At 33.0% G+C, this 24,257-nt stretch overlaps 2 protein-coding genes across 4 annotated transcripts; one reads left to right on the top strand and one right to left on the bottom strand.

The window, feature by feature from the left end:
• The first annotated feature begins 5,414 nt into the window (after positions 1–5,414).
• On the top strand, positions 5,415–13,946 carry LOC131947179 (alpha-N-acetylgalactosaminidase). Of its 2 annotated transcripts, none has more exons than XM_059308315.1 (8): positions 5,415–5,500; positions 7,331–7,488; positions 7,962–8,136; positions 8,648–8,822; positions 9,625–9,719; positions 10,638–10,799; positions 11,835–12,032; positions 12,277–13,946. In XM_059308315.1, exons 2-8 carry the CDS (start codon positions 7,334–7,336, stop codon positions 12,532–12,534), a joined length of 1,218 nt encoding a protein of 405 aa, XP_059164298.1. In that variant the 5' UTR covers positions 5,415–5,500; positions 7,331–7,333; the 3' UTR covers positions 12,535–13,946. The 2 variants fall into 2 exon arrangements, with proteins under 2 accessions (XP_059164298.1, XP_059164297.1); XM_059308314.1 differs by lacking the exons at positions 9,625–9,719; positions 10,638–10,799 and adding exons at positions 9,185–9,282; positions 11,198–11,359.
• A 25-nt stretch (positions 13,947–13,971) lies between these two features.
• LOC131947176 (myotubularin-related protein 2) lies at positions 13,972–22,981 on the bottom strand. Of its 2 annotated transcripts, XM_059308312.1 has the most exons (19): positions 22,807–22,981; positions 21,525–21,573; positions 21,135–21,355; positions 20,960–21,035; positions 20,612–20,706; positions 20,338–20,448; positions 20,061–20,162; positions 19,810–19,896; positions 19,561–19,635; positions 18,922–18,996; positions 18,280–18,468; positions 18,014–18,105; positions 17,780–17,873; positions 17,393–17,491; positions 17,154–17,261; positions 16,519–16,611; positions 15,940–16,053; positions 15,657–15,836; positions 13,972–15,441 (listed from the first exon to the last, which is right to left on the bottom strand). In XM_059308312.1, exons 3-19 carry the CDS (start codon positions 21,324–21,326, stop codon positions 15,280–15,282), a joined length of 1,944 nt encoding a protein of 647 aa, XP_059164295.1. In that variant the 5' UTR covers positions 21,327–21,355; positions 21,525–21,573; positions 22,807–22,981; the 3' UTR covers positions 13,972–15,279. The 2 variants fall into 2 exon arrangements, with proteins under 2 accessions (XP_059164295.1, XP_059164294.1); XM_059308311.1 differs by lacking the exon at positions 21,525–21,573.
• Between the last annotated feature and the right edge of the window lie 1,276 nt (positions 22,982–24,257).

Here is a 24,257-nt window from a genome sequence, read left to right as displayed (position 1 = left end):
CATCTGATTGAATCAGAGTTAGCTGATACCTGTATATCAGTGCATTTTAAAACATTTTAGCTTCAAATATCTGCCACTGTAACTAAAGCAGATATGCTACACCAAAGATACGTAATGGCCATTACATATCGTGTTACTCAAGATGTATATAGATTTTCGTCTGTATATTGAACATAACTCATGTTTTGTTCATTTAGTCTAGAAGAAAAGAACAATTCATGGTAGGATTTATTTTTCTGTGTAAATATTTAAAACGTGTGTAAACGTGTAACAATCGATATGAAGCAGCTCATTATTATTTACTAACTTGTAGGCTAAGGATTAGCCGTACCCACACAGTCGTATAGCGTGTATAATTAATAACAATACACAGACATAAATTTACAGTTAGACTAACCCATCAGCAACTAATGTGCACTATGTACTGGGCTAATGGGCACTATGCGTAGGACTAATGGGCTTTATATGTACGGCTAAAGGGCTTTATATGTACGGCTAATGGGCTTTATATGTACGGCTAATGGGCTTTCTATGTACGGCTAATGGGTTATATGTACGGCTAATGGGCTTTATATGTACGGCTAATGGGCTTTCTATGTACGGCTAATGGGCTTTATATGTACGGCTAATGGGCTTTATATGTACGGCTAATGGGCACTATGCGTAGGACTAATGGGCACTATGCGTAGGACTAATGGGCTTTATATGTACGGTTAATGGGCACAATGTGTATGGCTTACGGGCACTATGTGTACGGCTAATGGGCTTTATATGTACGGCTAATGGGTTTTATATGTACAGCTAATGGGCACTATGTGCACGGCTAATGGGCACTATGTGTACGGCAAATTGGCACTATGTGTGCGGCGTACGAGCGGCACTATGTGTATGGCTAATCGACCAGCCGCTAATGTTGACTCATGAATATGTCGGCTGCACAATGGCCCAAACGGGGGAAAAACACTCACGTCCATCACAAGTATAGATTGGTCGTGCTTTGCCATTACAATTCGATCAGAGTTGACGGTTTGTTAAGGTAGACGGGAGTTGGTTTTACAAAGTAAAGGGGGGGGGGGGGCGCTCTCAAAAACTAAAATTTAAATTTGTTCAATGATGATCCACAGATATTCTAGTTGAAAATTCGTTCAATCCTTAATCTTAAATCCATTAGATTTATATTATCGCTAATAATAAACGGATGCTACTTAATTCATTAAATTTTTAAAATTTCTACAGCCTAGCAAAGACATTATATTTTCCTTACATGCAGACTAACTGTAGGCATTAAAGGAGTGAAAAAAATAAGTAGGCCTAAAAATTAAATCTTGGCTCACAAAAAACAAACTTTCAAAGACTACATTACAAAGAAAATGTGTTCAATAGTTTTTGTATAATGTTCTATTGTTTTGAGTGACGTAGCCAGTATTTTGTTATATGAGAGAGGGCTGATAGTGATATTGTAAACTTTAGTTTTTTATGACATGGGTTGTTTTGAAGCCTAGAGCATTAAAAGCCATACGAGACAGCTGTCACTACGGAGGGTCTACACCGTCTACGGCGGTGTTTACCTCCCCTCCCCCTTAACATACTAACTACCTCGTAACTAGTTTTACTTAATGGAGGAATTAGAAAATACAATATCTTACGGTTTAAGAAATACGTGACAATTTTGTAAGGTCAAAAATTAAAAATCGTTTGTCTGAAATATACAAAATGCAACATATAGACCTAGTTAGGGATCATTTAGCTTATGGACGTTTTTCGTTCACTTTGTATTGATATGAAGGTATGGTTATAACGACATCATCAGATAGACCTAATCCTCCAATACATGCATTATGTATGCTACATAAACAGGCCTGACAACCTACTAAAACTTAAAGAGCTTAAACAATCGTGAACTGTATTAAATCCAACCTTTTTATCTGGTAAAAAACCCAATTAAAAATTATTGTTCATCTAGTATTATGTATTTAATTTATGATCATGTCTTTGAAATTGTATAAAACAACAAAATTGTTACTATAAATGCTTTAAAAAAAATAAAGATGACATTCCCACTTTGCGCAAACAGGACGTTTCACAGCAGGAACTCTATCCTGCATACAGCCGTGTTAAGTAGGTCAGGTTCAGGTGTAGTCCTAGAAAGACGTTTATCGATTTTGTGAACAGCCGAGACCTAACTCATAAGATGTGTTAGCCGATGTATTTTATATGCGAAATACTCAACTGTCATTACTGACATGCGCAATGAGCAATTTAAATAATTTATCGAAAAAAAGTTTAACCAGTATGCTAAGATCTTATCGACATGGGAGACTATGGAGGCGGTGATATGTCTGACTAAGGTGTACTAATGAAAGAACCCATTATAAACGTAGTATTGATATCTCTTACCTGTATGAGATGCAATATTGATAAAAGTTAACTTTATATGAAAAAACTTTTTTTTTAAACTTTAAATTTTTATTTAAATGGTTTAAAAAATTAAAGTAGAATGTACGTTGATGCGTATGTGCAAAGATTACACTTATAGATCTATTAGTTAAGTCTAGATCTGTTTCTGGACATGTGGTAACGTATAGGCTATATATTATAGCCTATATTATGCCTACAACCAGACATGCGGTAATCTGTCTTGTACAACCAGACATACGGTAATCTGTCTTATACAACCAGACATGCGGTAATCTGTCTTGTACAACCAGACATGCGGTAATCTGTCTTGTACAACCAGACAGACGGTAATCTGTCTTATACAACCAGACATGCGGTAATCTGTCTTGTACAACCATACATACGGTAATCTGTCTTATACAACAAGACATACAGTAATATGTCTTATACAGCCATTTATGCGGTAATATGTCTTGTGCATCACACGACGTCAGAGATTAAACCTTAATGAAAGTATACAATCAAAACATCCATATCAAGTGAAAGTACCAAATAAGCTCACTTAAACCAGGATTCTAACTCGCTCTACCGCTAGGCCACGCCGTCCCATAAAAACTGCATGACTTCCCTTTGAAGACCATTCCTTCTGTTGCTCCACTGTTCAGTCTTTCATTGAACACCTGTCCTTTTTGTTACATACTAAAAAATGACGTGTGGGTCTATAAAATGATAAACTGCAGTTAAATTAACGGATGAAAGTATCAAATCTAAAATATCGGCTTATTTTTTTTAGTGCGCACCCGCACTCATTTTAGTAGGCGTTGAGGCCTCTATATTTGTTGGGTTTTTAAAAAATCTTATTTGTCTACCTTGATAACACTAAACCCTAACTTTAGACATTAAGGATTGTCTGATCAGCCCTATACATTGCAGCTTTAAAAATAAATCTAGGTTTTGAACTAACTACAAAAATGTCCATGACATTAACTATTCAAACAATCATAGGATCAAGTTAAATTAAATAACCAAAAAAATAATTATAAAGTATCTAGACTATGCGAGCTGTGTTGTTTGACATATATATGTTACAGGTGCTATGCCCCCGCCTCTACGAGACTATAAACTAAGTGAATTGGCTAAGAAAAACAAAAACACAAATGTGATGTTTAATTGTTATTATGTTAAGACTTGTAGCCTACTGAAATAAATATGGGAAGATATGCGACGGGAGGTAAGGAAATCAACAGAAAAATTTGCATTTTTACTCATTTTACCCACCCCTAAAGATTTTTAGGCAATCACTTGCATCAAACACACACACACGCACGCACGGACGCACGCGCACACACGCTCGGACGCACGTACGCGCGCCCATGCACACACACACACACATACACTGACATGCGCGCGCACAATCTACGCCACAATCTGGCACGACATAGCCGTGATTTAAGAAATAAAATACAGGATTCATATCGATTTAGAGAAAATCATGTCTACAACTTCATGTAAAACAGTTTTATTTTGTGTTAAAAATGAACCAAAAACTAAAGGTATTGACAAATAGACCTAGTGAAACCTATCATACCGTTTCGCTGCTCATTCGTTCTGAGGAACGTTCATATCACAGATATTTTAATTTCAGGTACCGCTGTATAATGAACTTCAAAAGCGGTGTTTCCTTCAGATTTTTTTTTTCTTCGGAAGAGGGGTGGGAGCACGGGCGGACACTGGTAAAAGTATATATTTCCTATATAAATTGTATTTCGTTCAGCCGCCCCCCCCCCCTCCCCCCAAGAGATGCCTGAAAAAAATATGTAGGCCCAACATAACATTGTTCTGTATCATCACCTTATCGCTTATCCCCATATAACTAGGCCTAAAACACAATTAAACTTTTGTAAATAAAGAGCTGGAGTTGGGGAGGCGTTTGCACACAACTTTTTTGAAAGCTGCACTGGGTTGCTCGTTTTTTGTTTTGTTTTGTTTTGGCGAACTTTTAGCACAGTGTAAGCATATGACATAATGACATGTCTGACCTGCCACACCATACCAAATAACATGTCCATTAACCATGACCTTTTGTATTTTAGGCCCTATAAAAAAAATCCTGAGACCGAAGAAGAAGAAGAAGAATATGACCAATTCAAGCACACATACAGTTAACACCACTTTTGTTATTTCCAGCATCATTCATGCATAGCAACAATGCTAACAAAGCAAGATCTTGTGCAGATAAAGGACAAAGCGAACGGTGTATGCGCAAGACAGAACCATCCATAAATATGTTAGCTGTTATTCCTGCAATTAATTTTCAACTTCAATTTCCGGATTCTTAGCCTGTTAGGGATAGCATACAACACAACTGGAATAGTGGTGATTAATATTGTTTTATGAAGTGGGGTGGTGGTAAGAGCATAATACATTGATTTTCTTATGCTGTAATTTGATACATTTTTGCCGTTTATAATTGTGGAAACAACTTAATATGACTACACCTTTTTTTCTTTTCAAAATGTTGTAATGTAACTAATGTTATATGCACCCCCCTCACTCAGTGTTCCTTCCAGACTTTTTCGCCGGAGAGGGGGGCTCTTGATATTTTCGGGGGGGGGGGGGGGAGCGGACACTGGTTAAAGTATATGTTTTCTATATAAATTCCATTTCGTTCGGGGGCGGGGAGGGGGGTGGGGGCGGGGCGGGGTAGACTTTCGTCGGGGGAAGTGATGCCTGGAAGAAACACTACCCTCATTCCCAATAGATGCCTGAACGAAACTGGTTATATCATCGTTTGAAGAACAAGTAAACGCCTGCTCTAAATTCTTACAATTATTTTAACTATATTTTCAATAATATAACTCTTAATTAACACCCTATATATATATATATATATATATATATATATATATATATATATATATATATATATATATATATATATATATATATGCCAAAAATTTACAATACCTAAAATACAGTCGTCACCGGCTAGACTTTTTTCCCAAATCATGTGACATTAGGTCTATATTTACACGATCACAGGTAGGCCTGCACTACACAAGACATTTGTTTTTATTTTATTGACCGGTTTAGCAAGTAACAGGTAAATATATCTAGCTATCTACTATCTAGATTAACATTCCCAAATACTGCCTAACAATTTTTTACAATTAAATAGTAGTGAAGACGTGTAGAATATAGATTCTATTTATTTTTTTTTTAAATTATTCATCACTTATTAATTTTTTAAAATTCACATGGGGTAGAGACTAGATCTAGAGATTCTTCTAGCAGACTATTCTTACTTCTTAGTTCAGCGATCTTAGACTAGAATCTAGAATTTTAGAATCGTTTGTTTCGCAAAAATCTCATACTGAGTAGGCCTATTCTAAAAATTCTAAACTATATAGATCTAGATCTATATTATATTTTCTAAATTCTTAACTAATTTTAGTAATTTAACTACTAGATCTAGATTCTAGAAGGGTCTACTAGAATTCTAGATCTAGTCTAAAAACTTCTTAGCTTAGTCACGACTTCGTGTCAGTCTCAGCAGACTATGACTACACACTACACAGTACACTAAAGTTATTTATAGTACTACTACTACTACACACTCACAGACAACAGTACTGACTGAGTATAATAATTAGTAACTATAGTTGATTACTCTCAAGTCTCAGCTCAGCATCCATGCTGCCTTGTCTGTACTTTATATAATTCTATGAATCAATTTGAAACAAAAACAGTGACATTTCAAAGTCTTTTTCAATGTTGAACTCTCTCAACCTGTTGTAGACTGCATTTCTTGGAGTATCTACCTTTTTTGTATACAAAAATAAATATCAGTAATATAATTGACGATTGGGGGTGGGGGGGGGGGGGGGGAGGGGGGGGGGAGGGTCAATTTAATTTTATAACACATTGTATTTGTATGGGGTGTGGGAGGGTAAAATGTCTTATGTGTGTTTTATAATGAGTTCATGAGCCAAAGCAACACAACTACCCTATCTATTGGAAGAGTTGTTTGGCCAACAGTTGTTAATTACAGGCTAATTACTTTATAGTCCATTGTCATATGCCCACTAGAAAATAATTATAACCTGTAATAAGAAGTAGCTTAATCTGTTTAAGCTCACTTATTATCTTCTCTAGTATTATTGTGTTGTTGACAGTAATGATACCTCAGCTTTTTAAAATTATACCTTTAGCCTTATAAAAAGGATACTATAATTTAGACAGATGCTTCAAGGTAGAGAATAGCTAAGTATAATCAGCTGACTCTATGTAAAAGTGTAGTAGATTAGAAAAGTAGATAACCTGCAAGTTTGCAGGTCTTAATTCCAATAATCATCCTAGCTACCTGACTTTAAGACTTGAAACATAAAGATGGCTGGACATCATGCTGACCACACAGTCCTTGTTTTTCTGACAGAACTATAAAACAGATATTTTGTGCCCTGTGGACCAGATGATTTTATCCCTCATCAGAATATTTAATTATTTGTATAAATTCTCAAAGTACATTAGAGCATTGAGTTTTATATAAAAGATGCTTAATTACTACATCTTAACATAAATTTGACCTTTCCTAATTATCTTAAGTTTAAGGTTGATAATTTATCAGCTTGTGATTTCTTACTGATAGTGTTTATCACTATCTTATCATTCAATTAACATGGGCTGATTAAATTGAAGCTGCAATTGACCTTGTGTTTTCTTATTAAATATTTTCACTAATGCAATTACAGTTTAATGTCTTTTATACTAAATTAAGTTAACAAGCTATCAAATATTTGTAACTTCTATTCCCTGTAGGTTGTGTATTTGTCTATTTGATGTATTTAGTACCAAATTCAAGTAAATAAGCTTGAAAATAAAATACAAATTTTTGGTATTCAGTTTAACAAACAAATTACAAACTTTATTTCAGAAAATGTTACTGCAAGTAGTTTGTGTGTTTCTGTTGGCTTGTCACCTGTCACAAGCTCTGGATAATGGCTTAGCTCTAACTCCACCCATGGGCTGGCTGTCATGGGAGAGGTTCCGTTGCAATGTTGACTGCGATAATGACCCAGACAACTGCATCAGGTACTCATTTTTTTTTACTTCTGTTATGTCAGAAATGTATGTCTGTAATTAAATATCAGTCAATATATTCTTTTTCTACCTGTATGTACTTTGTCTTCCTCGTTGAACTGACAGGTAACTTAATCCTTTTATACTTCCTTCTTGTTAAGCCTTTGGCATTTTTTTCTTCATATTTTAACATTAGCTGTATTTGTATAGTGTATAAGTATTGCATATTTTCCTTCTTAAACATCATCTTTTGGCACACTTTTTGAAATAAAAAAATATAACACAATAGACTGTATTCTTGAATAGTAAATATAATACATTTACTTCTTAAATCCGTTTACAATATCTTATTTAAATCTAAATGTTAGGTATGATTAGACCTGATTATAATTGTAATTCAATAAAATGTTGTCCTTAATCATAATAATAGCTAATTTAGTTGGTACATTTTTTAAGTATTTAAAAAAATGTAACAAATTTCTCAGTGAACGACTTTACATGAAAATGGCAGACCTGATGGTATCTGAGGGTTTCAAAGATGTAGGTTATGAATTTGTTAACATTGATGATTGCTGGCCTGAAATGGAGAGGGACAGCAATGGAAGGCTGGTAGCTGATAGAAAAAGGTTTCCTAGTGGGATCAAAGCTTTAGCAAAATATGTAAGTTATGTGGTGTTTTTATTTTAAATAATTTTAGCAGTTATATTTATTCATCAAGGGTCAACCTTTTTTTCAGTAGAGCTATTTATAAATTATATATGCTGAAAAAATATCCACGGTAGCTGAATGCAGGGTTACATTTGGGAGAATGAATGTGGACAACATTTGAAAGAATGATAGTACACATGTGGAAGAATGAATGAACACATTTGGAATAATACACACTGTGTGCTGAACAGGCTGAGAGGGGGGGGGGGGGGGGGGCTGAACTACACACACACACACATCTAGAGCAAAAAATAGTTTATTTTTGTAATGGGTCATTATTTCTGTTGTTTCTTGGGCTCATGAATATCCCACATCTGCTACACATCAATGGAAATAAATATGTTATTGTGTCCAGATTACCATTTGCTGTGGTATAAGTTTTTTTTTTAATGTGTATAATAAAGAACCCTTATAGTAGTCAATTAAAGGCTTGGAGACTAACACAATGTATGTCTGCTTCAAGATTCACTCTAAAGGTCTTAAGCTGGGTATCTATGAAGACTTTGGCTCCAAAACCTGTGCTGGGTACCCTGGCAGTGAGTACTATATGGAAACTGATGCAAAGACATTTGCTGAGTGGGATATAGACATGCTCAAGTTTGATGGCTGCTACTCTGATCCTAATGACATGCCTTATGGTGAGGTCTAGCATCTTAAGAAATATAAGCTTACTATATATCTACATTTTAAGTCATTTTCTTTTTTTAGGCTACATTTTTTAAAAGAAATACTTTAATTGCTACCCACATTTTTTTAAAATAATAGAATTAGATAATTGAATTGACAATCTTTAAATTAATAAAATAACATTATCGATTGTTTATAAATATTCTACACTGGCAGATCTAAATTATTTAACTTTTTAAGGCGCTAGGTACACCTAATAAAAAATCCGCAACTGTTAGTTTGCAAGCTTGATGGTTTAGTTTTTGTTTCATAGCTTCTAATGAAAGCATATTAGCTTGATTGACATTGATTGTGATGTGTTGTTGACTTTAAGGCTACCCTGTGATGCAGTTCTTCTTGAACAAGACAGGACTCCCAATAGTCTTCTCCTGTGAATGGCCACTCTATCAGTGGTCCAACAAGCAGCCCATAGTGCGTGCCTATAATATGCTTACAGTTTTGCTATCATATAGCAAGCATAAGCAACCGTTGTCTGTGTATAATTAGCTAAAGGAATTCTCTTCAAAAATCAGTTGTTGATTGGTTCAACTCTATTAGTATCATCATATCAATCGTTTTTTAAGATTGTAACATACTATACATGTTCCATAACTATGAAATTTGATCCTCCATCTACACACATGTTCCATTTAGTTATTTTTATTATGCTTTTTCTATTGGGTTTCTTAAGATATTTAAATATAATTATCTCTGATTAATAAAGCTTTTAATTATGATATTAAAGAAAATAATTATTCGTCATGACCGTAACAGGTTACCCTATAATGGAGCGATTTCTCAACATGACTGGCCACCCCATTTTGTTTTTGTGCCAGTGGCCAGGCTACCTAGTTGGAGTAGGCCTAAAGGTGTGTTCAAAGCTGCAACATTATCTGTTGCTTGTACTCTTCTTCTGCTTATGATTGCATCCTTTTAAAAGAGGCTAACTGGGACATGTTTTACGTGGAACACAACCAATCACCAAATGCATGTTTCTTGTTAACAATGACAAGCTCATGTTAATCCCCGGTCTAAAGATTAGTTATTGATTGTTTAATGTGACTGTGAGTCACTGTGAACTTTAGCTATTTATACACTGACAACATATGGTAAGTGAATGTAATTGTAAACATTCAATAGAATATGAAAATACACTGATATTGACATTTTTAAAATAATTATTATACTTTTCTATAAAACAGATGTGAGTGGAACATGCTAAAGCTAGTTAAATCAAAACAAAATGTTAAAGGTTAAAATGTTCATGGATTGTTCAAGAGTTGATCGGTTGAAATTATTTGCTCAAACCTAAATTTTTTTTTTTTAAATATTAAAATCTGCACTGACTTAGATTGTTAGTCATCCTTTATATAAAGCTTATTTATAAAACAAGTAGGTTATTATTGTATGCATAATTGAAAGTGTTTATAAACATGAAAGTAATGTTAAAGTTGTAATAAGATTGATTTAATGTTTTTCTGGTAGTGATGCAGTATTTGTATGGTGACTGGTTGTTTTTCACATAATGCAACATGTTAGCTCCTTTTTGTTCAACTTTTAACTCTTTGTAAGGTTATATTTTATATCAGATTTGATATTCTAATGTTAACTCTTTGTAATAATATTTTTACATTAGCCAACTTAAGTCATGTATAAAAGTGTCATTTATACATAAAAAAGATAGTTAAGCTTAAAAGTTTACAGTAAAAAGCAAGCTAGTTCTTGTAAACTGAGCTTTTCATAGCAAATAGTTATAAAATGTTGACATTGATATGTAATGCATGCAGCCAGATTTTGCTGCCATTCGAGCAAGCTGCAACCAATGGAGGAACTATGTAGACGTCCAAGATGGCTGGGACTCTGTTCTAAAAATAGTTGACTGGTATGGTCAAGATGAGGGCAATTTCTCTGCTTTTGCTGGCCCAGGAGGCTGGAATGACCCTGATATGGTAAGCAGAGGCAAAAGATATCTGGTCAGAAAAATCAGGGGAGGTAATCTTCAGCCAAGGGAGGCTATTCTCAGTCATCACTAAAAATAGCACTCAAACATCTGGAATATTCTTAAAATCTCTTTATGAAACTAATGCTAATCATATTTGTAAATACATATTTTGTGTTTGATGTAAATAAGTTGTTGATGCTGATTCTTGTAATATTGGCATGGGTAAATTCAGATCAACTCTTGAACAGTGTATTATTTATTGCAATTTTTGTTTAAAATTCTCACACGAAAGCACATCATATTGTGTAGACCGGGAAGCTTCTTTAGCATGTTCCAGCACCGTAAGTAACTTGCCATTGTTCAGTTGTTTTCTCCATAAACAAGTATTTGCCTTTTTCAAAATAGTCTAAGTATTCAGACATTGCAAAGACTTGCAATTTGTGGAGAAATTATGGTGATGTCACTGATTCTTGGGATAGTGTTCTAAGCATTGTAGATTTTTATGGTAACAATGAAGGAAATTTCAGCTATTATGCCAAACCAGGAGCATGGAATGATCCAGATATGGTAAGCAATTTGTCAAGATGTTTCTTATGGTACCTGTTTATTTTATTTCACTTTTTATTTTTCCAGTCAAAGATAAAAAAAAAAGGAATTCTTACTGTAAAGGGTTTCTTTTATATAAATTAAGTTTATAATATAACACAATGTTTGCAACAACATTTAATGTTTCACAAACTGCAGTATATTTTCATTAATTCCTTTTCATGTTTCTCTGTAACATGTTAGTCTAAACTAGAAATTTCTTAACCTTACAAATACATGATGTCATTTACAACATATTTTGTATATAACATCAGTGTCTTTGTCCTCTAATTTCAAATTTTCTACCCACCCACCCATTTATTTCAAACATTTAAAATAAAACTTTGCATAGTTATAATTTCATCCCATATCTATTTGTCACATCTAATGAAATATTGAGCCATCTTTGGTTTATGTCTCAGCTAATGGACATGTCTTCTACTGTCTAATGTTTTAGCTTGTTGTGGGAGACTTTGGCTTGAGCTACTACCAGCAAAAAGCACAGTTTGCCTTGTGGGCTCTCTGGGCCTCTCCACTGATGATGTCTGTAGATCTTAGAAGTGTGGATCCACAAGCCAAGGCTATACTTCAGAACAAAAATGTTATTGCCATCAATCAAGACCCCCTTGGGAATCAGGCTGTTCGTTTGTTTGAGGTACTCAATTTTTAAATTATTTTATTGCCATATCTACTTAGTACAAACAATGTTCCTCATTTTTCTTGAGTTGTAACTTTCATATATCTTCACTTGCTAATTTAAAAAAAAAATTCCAACACATGTTTTCTATAGACAATCAGCTAATCACTCCTGACCTTAGTACAACATACAAACTGTCAAATAGAAATAATTAACTTGAGGCAGATATATGAATGTAATTTGGTTCCTTTAAATTCTGCAGGTCCCTGGGTCAATTTCCGTTTGGGTCAAGAAACTCTCAACTGGATCTCTAGCCATTGGTGTTCTGAACAAAAACAATGAAGGCACACCCGTCCCATTCAAGACCTCCTTTGCTGATTTAGGCTTCTCCAACAAGAATGGATACTCCCTGACAGAAGTGTTTGAAAACAAACCCATTGGGAAATACCAGCTGACTCAGCAGTTTGTCATCTATGTGGAGCCAACCAGTTGCTTTCTTATGACAGCCACGCCACTGTAAAATTTGATTGCATTTTATCAGTTTCCCATTTTCTTTTTCAATTTATATATATTGAATGGTTTTAATTAATTTTGTTGAACAACAGAACAAATGAGGGACATGTTTGAAAAGTTTTATGTATATTCATTCAAAAAGTTTTTTCTTGACTATTTATTTAATATTTATTTAATTCTATAGGATATAGAAAAACTAAATTCGCCAAAAATATATACTTTACAATTCATAAAAACATTTTAAAACATTTACAAAAGTAAAGCAACTTCTATTGACATCATCTTATTAGCAAAACTATTTTTTATCTGTAAAGTTAATTTTTTAAATTTTAAATTAAAGTACTTAACTTTTTAAACATTGTTTAAATGTGATGTTTTAAATATATTCCTGTGATTATTAAAAGTACATCTTTTAAAATTACACTTAACCCCATTCCTAACTTGTTAGTAAGTGCTTGTTTTCTTACTACCAAAAGTTCATAATTTCTGAACACCATAATTTGATACTGTAAAAGACAGCTGATCTCTAATTAGCTGGAGCGCAGGTTATATGCACTGAATTAATGCAGTTCACCATCAGCTTTCTCAATACTCTTTTACTTCATGTAAACTGTTGGCTGTGTTGTCAGTTTTAGCCTTAACTACCCATGTCATTGTTTCTTAAATTATATGTATTTGTATCAGGTGCTCATGCACATTGTAAATTTAAAAAACTTTATGGTATGTTGTAAACAAATTAAAAATAATGTATAAAAAATATCAAAATGATCAATTAACTATGCACTACTTTTTTACTTTTAATAAATTTTATAGCTTTAAATTTAATTTTCCACTATCTGGAAATTTGCAAAAAAAAATTTTTTACACTGAAGCAAATGTCTAATTACTTTTTATAAAATATGAAGCCTTGACAATGCTCTAAGCCAATTTAAAACATTCCATTGTGTATTATGCCATAAGTTTTGAATTAACTATGTGTTTATTGTTTTTGTACATCACATTTTAGTTGTCTGGTTGCTGCACAAGCAATATTGATTTGCAAGCTTGACAAAATGCTTGATTGCTTTCTTTTTCAATACATATATTCATATAAATTATCTTCAAAGATCTAAAGCTATTTTCATAATTTACTGAAGTTTAAAAAAAAAAAATTCATTATTGTTCATAAATTCTTGACCTGATATTTTAATATTTCATAACAGAGTTCAGCTATTATAAAGGTTTAAACAATTGTCTTTGCTCAATAATTGGTAACAAGTGGTATGTTAAAGCTGAACTGACCATGTGAAAAGTCAGCCGATGAATTGTATTTGTTTTTTTTAAAGAGCTTAACTTGCTGCTTCAGACTTGTTAAATGCTAAACTTATGTGTGCATTTGTTTCACATTTTATATTTCTTAATAAATTGCCTAAAAGAACTCCTCTTGCATTGGATTTTTTAGTTGGGAATGTACTTTTTGTCCTGCCAGTTATTCTTTAGTGAAACAAAAACACAGATGTTATATAGAATCTTAAATTTTATTTGACAGCTTTAAAGGACATCCTGTTTCATGTAATACTTTAATGTATAAAATCCATAAGCAAAATAGTAGACTTCTTTTTGAAGGAAAGAGACCCTGTTTAGAAAACAAACATGCTTCTTTATTCTTTAAACAATGACAGATGCATAGAATAATATTTTGAAGGTCTGGATTTGTTAAGCCTTAAAACAGACTTAGCAAGGGTATACAAATAGTAATTCTTGAACAAAAATAAGGGAAACTTTAAAGGTTTAAACACTTAATTCTAATATTTATTTAACTACTAAAACACTATTGAAATATTCATTTATTTTTATTAGAAATGTATAAGACAAAAAAAATTATGTTTCAAATTATTGTATCGAGTCCTTGACTCCTTTGACAAATGTCTGAAGTTGTGAACAATTTAAGTGCAGTTAAAATAATTTAATGATTACAGTAAATTCTATAAATTACAAGCCTATAAAAAGTACTTTATACTTAAGAATTCAGACAAAATCTGAAATCGTTTAGATGTCTGTCATTTAAAACATAAATTTACATAGAATTAATGTTCAGTTTACTCCAGTATTGATCTATACAACTATACAATTTTTTAAATGTTTATTTTTATTGCTTAACCACGGTGACAAAATGAAAACATTTTTATCAGTATCACATACAATCATTTCTTAAATTAGATTTACTTAAGTTTCAAGGACAGACTGAACACCCACACAGAAAAAGTTAAATATTGATAAAAATGTATAATTGTCCAGAAATCAATTTTCAAGCCTTTAAATCAATAATAGATTTCAATGAGCCTATGACTATATTAACAAATTTGAAGTTTCATCATAGGCATGGAATGCTACATTTAATTCTATTTCAAAAAGCGCATTTTATCACTTAAAACTAACTGCCTTTGAAATACAATAATAGTAAAAAGTCAATACTATAATTTCTCGTGTGATTAATCGTGCAATACATAATGTACATCTCAATGTTTAAGTGGAATCTGTACAGGCTAAAACAGAACATATTAACTAGTTAACCTATAGAATAACAGAATTACATTTTTAAAAGGAGTATAAAACTAGATATGATGTATAGAGGACAGAAGAATGTCCAGGCTCATTAAAATGTGGTTGAGTTCTAACAAGATAACATTCAACTTAAAATTAATTGTTTATGCAGGTTTACATGTACAATATTTAACTTAAGAAACAACATTAACACAGTAAGTGGAATATATCACTGCTGATATACATCAATGGGAGCAGGAACCCTCTGAGGTGATGACTGCAGATTGAGACGAGCATTGCGAGCTGACAGCTCTCGCTGCAACTCTTCAACTTTTCTTTGCAGTTGTGTTTTCAACACCAACAGCTCACGATTCCGAATATGAATTGGTTCCTAAATTAACATTTTAAAAATAGGATAATTCATAAAAAACAGGTCAAAAGTGCAAACAAAACTACGCAAATTTTATTTTCATGCAAGCGTAAATTCCCCACCCCATTTTTTATCCAATTTATTTAACTGTAACTGCTACATTCTCCACTCTTTCTATCCAATTAAAAAAAACGAGCTGAAAGTATAGATAATGTTACTAAGTTTCAAACACAAACCTGTGGCCGCATCCTTGGATTCCAGCGACAGTAGTAGCCAGTCCAAACCTCCATTCGCCGGACACTGGCTACAGGAAACAGAACATGCTGATGGATGTGGGCAACATACAGGGGGTTTGTGAATTCTTCCAGTTGACAGTTGATGAATGACCATAGTGAAACGGTCAACTCAGGCACACGCTGGAAAACAAAACATAGATACGATCATCACAAGCTGTACATTTAAATTTTCTGTACTTATATTTTAAGGAAGGAAAATAATAATGGAAGAACAACAACTTACCTCTTTAATTCTTTCCCTTTCACAATTATAAAGAAAAGTACCAAACAAACAGCTGTACAGGTGATCTAATATAGTTATCAGGAAATGTTCATTGAATTCAAAGGCATTTGGGAACTGAAAAAAAAAATTGAATTAATAAAAACAACTTCCTAGTTGAATTCGCTTAAGCTTTTATTTTAAGTACTAAGCTAAGTTTTAGTCTACTAAGATCTAAGAAGTAGAAAATAAATTGAAAATGAACATGTTTTGTAGTTGAAATTTAAAGCGGTTTCCACATTTTAATTGACTCCATCCAGTTATATGACTTTCACATTCCAATAACACATGGTTTCTAAAATATTTTTATAAACTAAAACTAAAATTATTTTACCATTGAACAGAATTATTGCCAAAAATGAGAATGCCAATTTTTTTATAATCGTAACTAATACATACTTTTGTTTCAATGTTCCTGTACTAATTACAACAAAAAAATATTTTTAAAATATGTAATATTAAAATTCTCAGTAGTTATTGCATACTTTTTCTATTTTGGTTCATAAAACACATTGAATCTTAATGAAACAAAACAATTTTTACCTGCTGCGTCATCTGCCAAACACAATCAACAAACTGTAAAAACACAGGTGATCTATCAGCATCTGAGTGTTTGTCTTCACCGTGGCCAACACGCTGTAGGTAACAATTGTCTAATTTAACTCTAGTAGCAACATATGTTTAGCTTATCAGATTCTTAGAGGAATGAAAATTACATCAGCTAAATTTTTAAAAATGTCAGCAGCAACCAAAACTATTTTTTTAACATGTAAGTTAAAAGATCAAGGCTTTCATAGCAAAATCAATAAAGTAAATACATTGAGTTATGAAGAAGGTATGCCTTATGTTGTTAAAAATTCCATGCCAAAGTAGCTTTAAATTAGCTACCACAGAATCATTAGCAAATAAAAACTCTATAAGAGTTTTCCTAGAAAAGAAACCAAGTGGTTAGATAGGTCCACAAGATAAATAGATATAGAGTTCAGTTAGAAAAGACAAGAGAAAGTTCACACAGACTCAAAGAAAATAGAAAAAAACTAGATACAGTTGGTGAGTTAAGAATAAAAAATAACCAGGAAATAGAAAATGTGTGCCCACAAAAGAATCAACAAAAAAAAAAAAACCCAGCAAGTATTAACTTATAATAATGGAACTAAAAGTTGTATTAAAAAACTTACTGTTTTAAACTTGTGACCAAAACTAAGCCATTCTTGCTCAATCAGAACTTCAAAACCTCTTATGGTTCGATAGTATGGGTCTAACATCAGCATAGCAAGAGATGTTAACTGAAAGGTTTTGATATTCTATATTACGCAATCAACACTATATTTTACATGGAGTAAAAAGGCTGTCTAAATATTTTTGCATGATAATCAAGTTCCAACATTTGCAAGCTGTATTTAAAATTTGGGCTGACCTGAGCAGTTCTGTCCCAGCCATCACTACAGTGTACTAAAACTGAAGTCTTATTGCTTTCAACTTTATCAGCTATCTTTAAGGCGCCAGCAAGAATTATCTGTTTAAAAAAATGTTAGGATGTTGTAAATCTGTTCCAAAATCTGAACATTAAATAATAAATTCTGTTTTGTCGAAAGGAAGATTCATATGTTAAGTTCCCTTTTCGAACCTGGTGGTTCATGGGGCAAGTGAAGTCGAGTTTACCTGTTTCTATGAGAAAAGTTGGCTTGGCATGGTGCTGACCCTACCCTCACATGCAAATGTCACAGAAACAACTCCAGCAAATGTATAATCAGCAACTAAATGTTAATAGTTTTTTAAATTTTTTATTACATGCTAGATCTACCTTAATGTGTTCTAACCAGTGGGTAGATTCTATATTTGAAAGCCAATGGGTGTCATCTATTGTAGGAAAACATACTTCCTTCAATTTGCGTAAACTGAAATTGTGAGAATTTGTTGATTGAACATTTCAAAGAAGAGAGGAAATAGTTTCATTTGACATAAGCAACAAAAACATTTAACACATATTAGCAGCATAGGAAGAAATTATAAATGGGTTTTTAAAACTTCCAATAACCTTTCTCTCATGACATGAATGTTGTGAATGTCAAGGAAGATAAGTTCAGCATTCTGATAAGCATCCTCACTTTCAAAGCCTCCACCTCTGGCCTGTCAAAAATAAACAATCACACATACATGTTAGAAATTACCCTAGTTTTACTAAAGCATTTATATTACAAATAGGTATTTTAATGGTACTAAACTAATATCATTAAAAATAGAAGATCCCATAAAACAATAATACAAATAGTAAAAGTAGGGCAGGTATTTTACTAAACTCACTTTATTAGCAACTGCATTGACAGAGGGCCGAGCATCCATGATATAGAGCTTATGTGACTGGGCATTTGTGTCCATGATCATCTGGATGTATCGCTCGTCATCCTTGTTTGTTTTACTGGTCATCCCAACAAGAGGCTGGGAAGACCTGGTGATGGATGCTTGGCTCCTTGGGTGAATCCAGGACAAGACCTGAAACCAGAGATAAGTTAGATACATCATTCAGAGGTGAAACTAAACTACTTTATGGAAATCAGGAAGCCCCTTAACATCTATAACAGTGGTTCTTAACCTGGGGTTCATCGAACCCCAAGGGTTTGATGTCAGTCTCAGGGGTTTGGTGGAGGTCAAGACACACACCCGACTCATAGGATTCTTAATGATTTTGTCGGTGTGGACGACAGTACTATTATGAAGGGTTTGGTAAATGCGTAGATGTAAATGATAGGGTTCGGTACCTCAAAAAAGGTAAAGAACCACTGATATAGAACATGATTCCTAGCAATATTTAAATTTAACCAACAGCAATTCACTACACACAGATACTTATGTGAAGTTGGATGCATTTAAAAAAAAATAACCAACAAAAACAAATTTGTGTCCAATTTTACTCAATTAAGTGGGCTGAGTGGAATGAAAACTTACAGGAATCCTTTGTCTACTTCTAAACTCTGCAACTTTAAAAAGATCTTGATCTGTGACCTGTTTTGGCACAGCAATCTGAAATGTACATCAACATAAAAGTGATATCAAAACATATTTTCTCTTATATGAAAACATATTTCAGTAATATTACTCAGATCAGGTGGAGTTGGAAAAAAGGACACGGGGAGTGATAAACAATTTGTTTCCCTTTATTGGTTAACATTTAATATTTATGTTAATTATTAAAATTTTATGACTTGTTACTCTTGTTAAATATTTAAGCACAAGTTTTTAAATCTAATGCTAATTAGTCAACATCAGGAAAAGAGCAGTTTAAAGTCCAAGAGTTAGCTATTAAGTGAGGGTGACTCACTCAATCTAATTGATTTAACTGTTTCTACTCAGTCTTAATTTTAATTAATAAAGCTAAACTATGTCCATTTTTAATATATAAATTGATGCAAAAACACATTAAAAGAAAACATGTTTTAAAATTCTATACATTTTCCATAAATATAAGCAGATAAAAACCATTTGCACTTTAGTAATGAAAAAAAGTATCTTTAAAAAAAAAAGCTCCTGTCTGTCAAAATTTGTAAAGAATTAGAATGATCTTTAATGAACAAGTAAACAACCTACCAAGGCAGGGTAACTGTCACAGAGCTGGTATGTTTCATTTGCTTTGCTCACCCTCCAGCTCTCATTGGGAATTCCCTGAAATTGGAAGTTAAAATAATGTGTAGAGTTGCTTAATGACTTGTTTATACTTCAAACAGAACATTACAGTGGAGTCACTACAACATCCATCCAATTCAATGTGTTATAAACTGCAAGCAATAGTTCTGGATAATCAATCCACAAATTAAAAAATTTGATTATAAATATTACCATTCTCTTAAATTCTTTAATAGGATCAAATATTCTCCATCCATTTTCTTGACCATACTTTTCTTTAAATTCAAAGGCAAAAAAGTTCTGGAAAAATGAAAACACAATGAGCTGTTGTCAATAAATTTAACATTGTTTAATTAACTAAGAGCTTATTATAAAGGCAAAACAATTAGTGTCAAACTATAACATACTATTTTGTGAGTGAAAAACATATTTTAAAATTCTTTCAAAATTATGATCTAACATACCAATTTATTTGTGAGTGGAAATGCATACTGTTGAATTCTTTCAAATACTTGTCGTCTTGAGTGGTTTTCTTGCTTGTGTGCAAAGCGCAAATTTCGCATATCCTATAAATAGGTACATTCTTTATAACGTTATATCAAATTAAAAATCTTAATAATCAAAGCCTTATGATAAGCCTGAAAATAAAAATTTCATTGCAAAAGCTATAAATTCATTAAATAGTCTTCAAAATTCATAACAATATGAAATAAGATTATGTGTAATTTAAAGAAAACATACTTTACATATTATATCAATTCCATATGAATTCACTCCCCTGCTTGTTGCCCCTCCGATTTTTTCCACTAAACTGGCAAGACCCAAGGGAACGTCAAGAATGAAAGGTGGTTCCTACAAGTAAAACCAGAGTTATACTTCATAAAAAGAAGAATTTACATTACACAAAGATGTTTTTTTTAAAAATGAGATAATAATATACATTTCAAACAATGAGCACAGCAAAATATATGAAATAATGTAATTGTTTATATATACTATTGTCATGTATTCTCACCTTCTCAACACTTTTAAAGAAGAGTTTATAGCTGGTGACATTCAGCACACCTCTTATTGGCCCACTATATGGGCAGAGGTAGGTTACTTCAGTGGCTTCAATAAAAAAAAAGAATTATCAAGTATAAATATACTTACATTTTTTTTGTCGTTTGTATTGATAAAATGTATTTTAAAAATCTGTATTAAAACCAGCTTGAAATGCAATATTCTCTTCTATCACTGTCAGAAGGAGATATTGACTCAGTCAAAATTTGCATCAAGTATGCCCAGTCAACTTTTGATAAGTACCCAAAACTGTAAACAAAAGAGCAATAATTCAAATTAATTTTACTCATATCTGCCACACCTCTCCCTTTCATGGTTTCTCCCTCCAAAAGTGGACATTCTTCATTCTGTATTGCCTTTGTGGCATCTCTCAGAGGCTGAAATTGTTTCAAGAAAAATCTAGAAAACAGTAACTTCATTATACTAAATTATACTAATAAATATATAAAAGAATAATAAAGCACATTTGCTGTTACCTTAGTATCAAAAGCAGTATGCATATTTTCTGATGAGGTTGAAGTTGAGGAACACAAGGACTTAGAAGGTGAACCTGCACTCAGTGACCCTTTAGAGCTGACACTTGGAGAGCTTAGATTGATACGTTCTCGTTCCACTGAAGGTTTTAATCCACTAGGTGAACTTGATGACAATTCTAGGTTTTTGTCCATTATTATGAGGTAAATAACTCAATGGATGCCTTAAATAAACAATAATATAAGTATTTAAAACATGAAGTATAGCCACTTTATTTAAGCTATTTATTGTATTTATATCAAAGGTTAAATATGAATTAAAGTCTATAATAAAAACATAACACGCACAAATAATAAACAAAAAGAAACTACTACAAAATAATGCCAACTTACAGTTTTACTCAACAGTAATTTTAGATTAGAAATACTTAATTCACCTGTACTGTTGAATGAATTGAAATTAATTTGATGAAAACTTTATTTTAAAGTAATTAAGTTATCAACTCTTAGTTAAGCTTTTAGATATCACTTAGTTATTAAATATTATAATTAACATAACTGGCTACCATCATCATGCAGATTCACACAAGTTGAATAACAATTTTTATTTGTAGTTTGTTGTTATCGTTTTAAGTTAAAACTTTTCACTATTGAGATCTAGACTAGAGATAATGATAATTACATTCAATTTCATCTACAGTCTACAGCTATCAACACTACATTTTACATTAACTAACTGTAACTTAATGCAAGAGTAAATGAAATAACTAGTGAACCAGTAAAAGAAGAGGTGATACTGTTTTACTGTTGTGTAGTAGCAGCCTACTGTTTGAATGGCATCATCCCAGTTAGTTGACAGGGACCTGATCATTAGTGTTCATTACAATTACTGACATGGAATGGACAGCGTGGTCGGCTGGTAAGGCTTATAGATCTAACTGCTAACCAAAAGTCTTGAGTTTAAGATTCCAAGCTCATTCTGAGTCCACCTAGCTCTCATGGGTACCTAATTCATGTTAGGCCTAGATCTAGAGAGTAGGAAAGCTAAGGCAGCTGGGTATAGTCTAGTATAGTTAAGTATAGTGCTGACCACATAATCAATAATCCTCCTCTATGCCAAAAATCAAGGTTATTGAAACAGATTAGATTAGCTCTACTTCATCTGTCCCATACTAGAGTCTATACGTCTTGAGCACAAAAAGGAAAAGATGATGATTGCTGACATGGACCAAAAACATCTTTTAGTAGACTTTACTTTAGACTTTAAAGACTGACTATTCTCAAGCCATTGTTTCAGTATAGAATAGAATTAGATATAGATTCTAGATCTAGTTGAGTAGGCCTATAGAATTTATAGTATTTATAGATCAGATGAGTTGATGGCCGATGTGTTGGTTCAGTGAGTACTTGAGTATGAGTATGATTGTTGACTAAGTTAATAATATAGATCTTGATCTAGATCTTAGTATCTTAAAGTAAGACCTATAGAGCATAGACCCCCTCCCCCACTTTTTTTACATGAAGAGTAACGTTGGAGTTGTTGAGTGATAGTGATGCATTAGCTAGATTAGCAGATTTTAGCTGAATCCTGATAGATCTAGAATCTAGATCTAGATCTAGTAACTGATCGGGCAGTTTCATTTTCAATCGAAATCCAAAATAACATTTTTCTTACCTTAGAATACATATTGCAAATCACTGTCTTAGTATTATTAGTGCACAGATTCTCAGTATGTTTATAATTTCAAATATTACACTCTTTAGAGTTTAAATATCATAGAAAAATCAAATGTCAGAAAAATATTCTCTATCAACTTGTGTTGTACTTTGGGGTTGTATTCATTTTCTTTAATTATAGGCAATACTAAATTCCGAAAATGAACATTAACGTAACACCACATATTGAATTGTATTATTGTGAAGGAATAATTAATTTGTTTGATTTGTCTAAATATTTAGGCGTGTAGGCACTAAATTATAAATGTGAAAATGAGTGAGTGACCAGGGATCCGGGACATTTTCATTCAAAAAGGTCCCAACTCTAGATTAAAATTTCCATTGTGCCGAATTCAATTTTACACATTGGTATGAAGAAATAGAAATATGATTAAATGGAGAAATACAAGAAATTGTTTGTTTTTTTTTTTGTTTTTTTTTAAATCAATACACTAACATCACTACTGCAGCGCCGTTCACGTGGGCCCACCGAGATTTTTTTTCCTGGGGCCCACTGGAATTTTTTACCGGTTGACCGGCGGGCTAGTCCACCGTGTTTGTGACAGAAGTGCGACATGCTGGTCGTGTGTTATGTGTTCATCTAATGTCTAGGCATTGAGCCTGCTAGACTGGCCCACACGACTTTGACGCTGGTTCGTCAAATTAAAAAGACACTCTGATTGCAGGCTAGAGATCACTTTATTTGATCGTGGTCGAGTCGGTACAGCTCATGGTTGCTAAACCGAAAAGTCTCGAGTTCGAACCCTCGGGCAGATGAGGCTCGTTAGCTGGGGACAGCCACTCTTCTAGGAGAGACAACTACAACATCAAACAACTGCTTCCTTGTAGTTTGTTCTTGGTTGGACAAAGGCTATGGAAGCAAATCCAAAAAGAAAAGCAGGCTGAAATCGGAGTCAACGGCCTCAACGGCGCATAACCAGTTGACACGTAAATCTTAATTGTGTTGGAAAGAGGTCGTCGAGTAGGTAAAAGCTCATGGTTGCCAAACCAAAGTCTCGAGTTCAATCCCTTCCAGCACTTAAAATTAAGAACGAAGAAGAAAGACTGCACCACAATAATAACACTAAAACCTCGACTGTCACAGGTCCATACACTGGTTTGCTACTATCTCTCACATTCTACCAACACTATTACAGCTACAACCGTAAGACTAGAGGCCCTTAATTTTTGTTAATGCTTCTGTACATCACATAGGCAAATTATGTGATATGTGATATTTTCGTCTTTGAAATTTTAAGACATTTACCAAACAGTACACGAAGTGTTTTTTAATAAACTTTGTAGGATCAGCTTGACGACTGGGTCTGCTAGCAACCCTAATTCTCTTTCATACAACTAACATCACATATGATTCAGTGTAACACCAAGTCTCCGCTAGCACTGAACTAA

Source organism: Physella acuta, unplaced genomic scaffold, assembly GCF_028476545.2.
Source record: "Physella acuta isolate Inbredline_101_S28 unplaced genomic scaffold, ASM2847654v3 ptg000588l, whole genome shotgun sequence".
Classification (NCBI taxonomy): Eukaryota; Metazoa; Mollusca; class Gastropoda; family Physidae; genus Physella; species Physella acuta.
This window is presented reverse-complemented; position numbering and strand designations above follow the sequence as displayed.

What these genes read in the sequence shown, in the direction of transcription:
- LOC131947179 (XM_059308314.1), top strand. Translation starts at nt 7,334, where the DNA reads ATGTTACTGCAAGTAGTTTGTGTGTTTCTGTTGGCTTGTCACCTGTCA. An exon ending in TCAAAGCTTTAGCAAAATAT is followed by an intron (nt 8,137 to 8,647) that starts GTAAGTTATGTG and finishes GTCTGCTTCAAG; the next exon opens with ATTCACTCTAAAGGTCTTAA. An exon ending in GGTCCAACAAGCAGCCCATA is followed by an intron (nt 9,283 to 11,197) that starts GTGCGTGCCTAT and finishes TTTTCAAAATAG; the next exon opens with TCTAAGTATTCAGACATTGC.
- LOC131947176 (XM_059308312.1), bottom strand. Translation starts at nt 21,326, where the DNA reads ATGGACAAAAACCTAGAATTGTCATCAAGTTCACCTAGTGGATTAAAA. An exon ending in ATTCATGTCATGAGAGAAAG is followed by an intron (nt 17,874 to 18,013) that starts GTTATTGGAAGT and finishes TCACAATTTCAG; the next exon opens with TTTACGCAAATTGAAGGAAG. An exon ending in ACTGGTTAGAACACATTAAG is followed by an intron (nt 17,492 to 17,779) that starts GTAGATCTAGCA and finishes TTTTTTAAACAG; the next exon opens with ATAATTCTTGCTGGCGCCTT.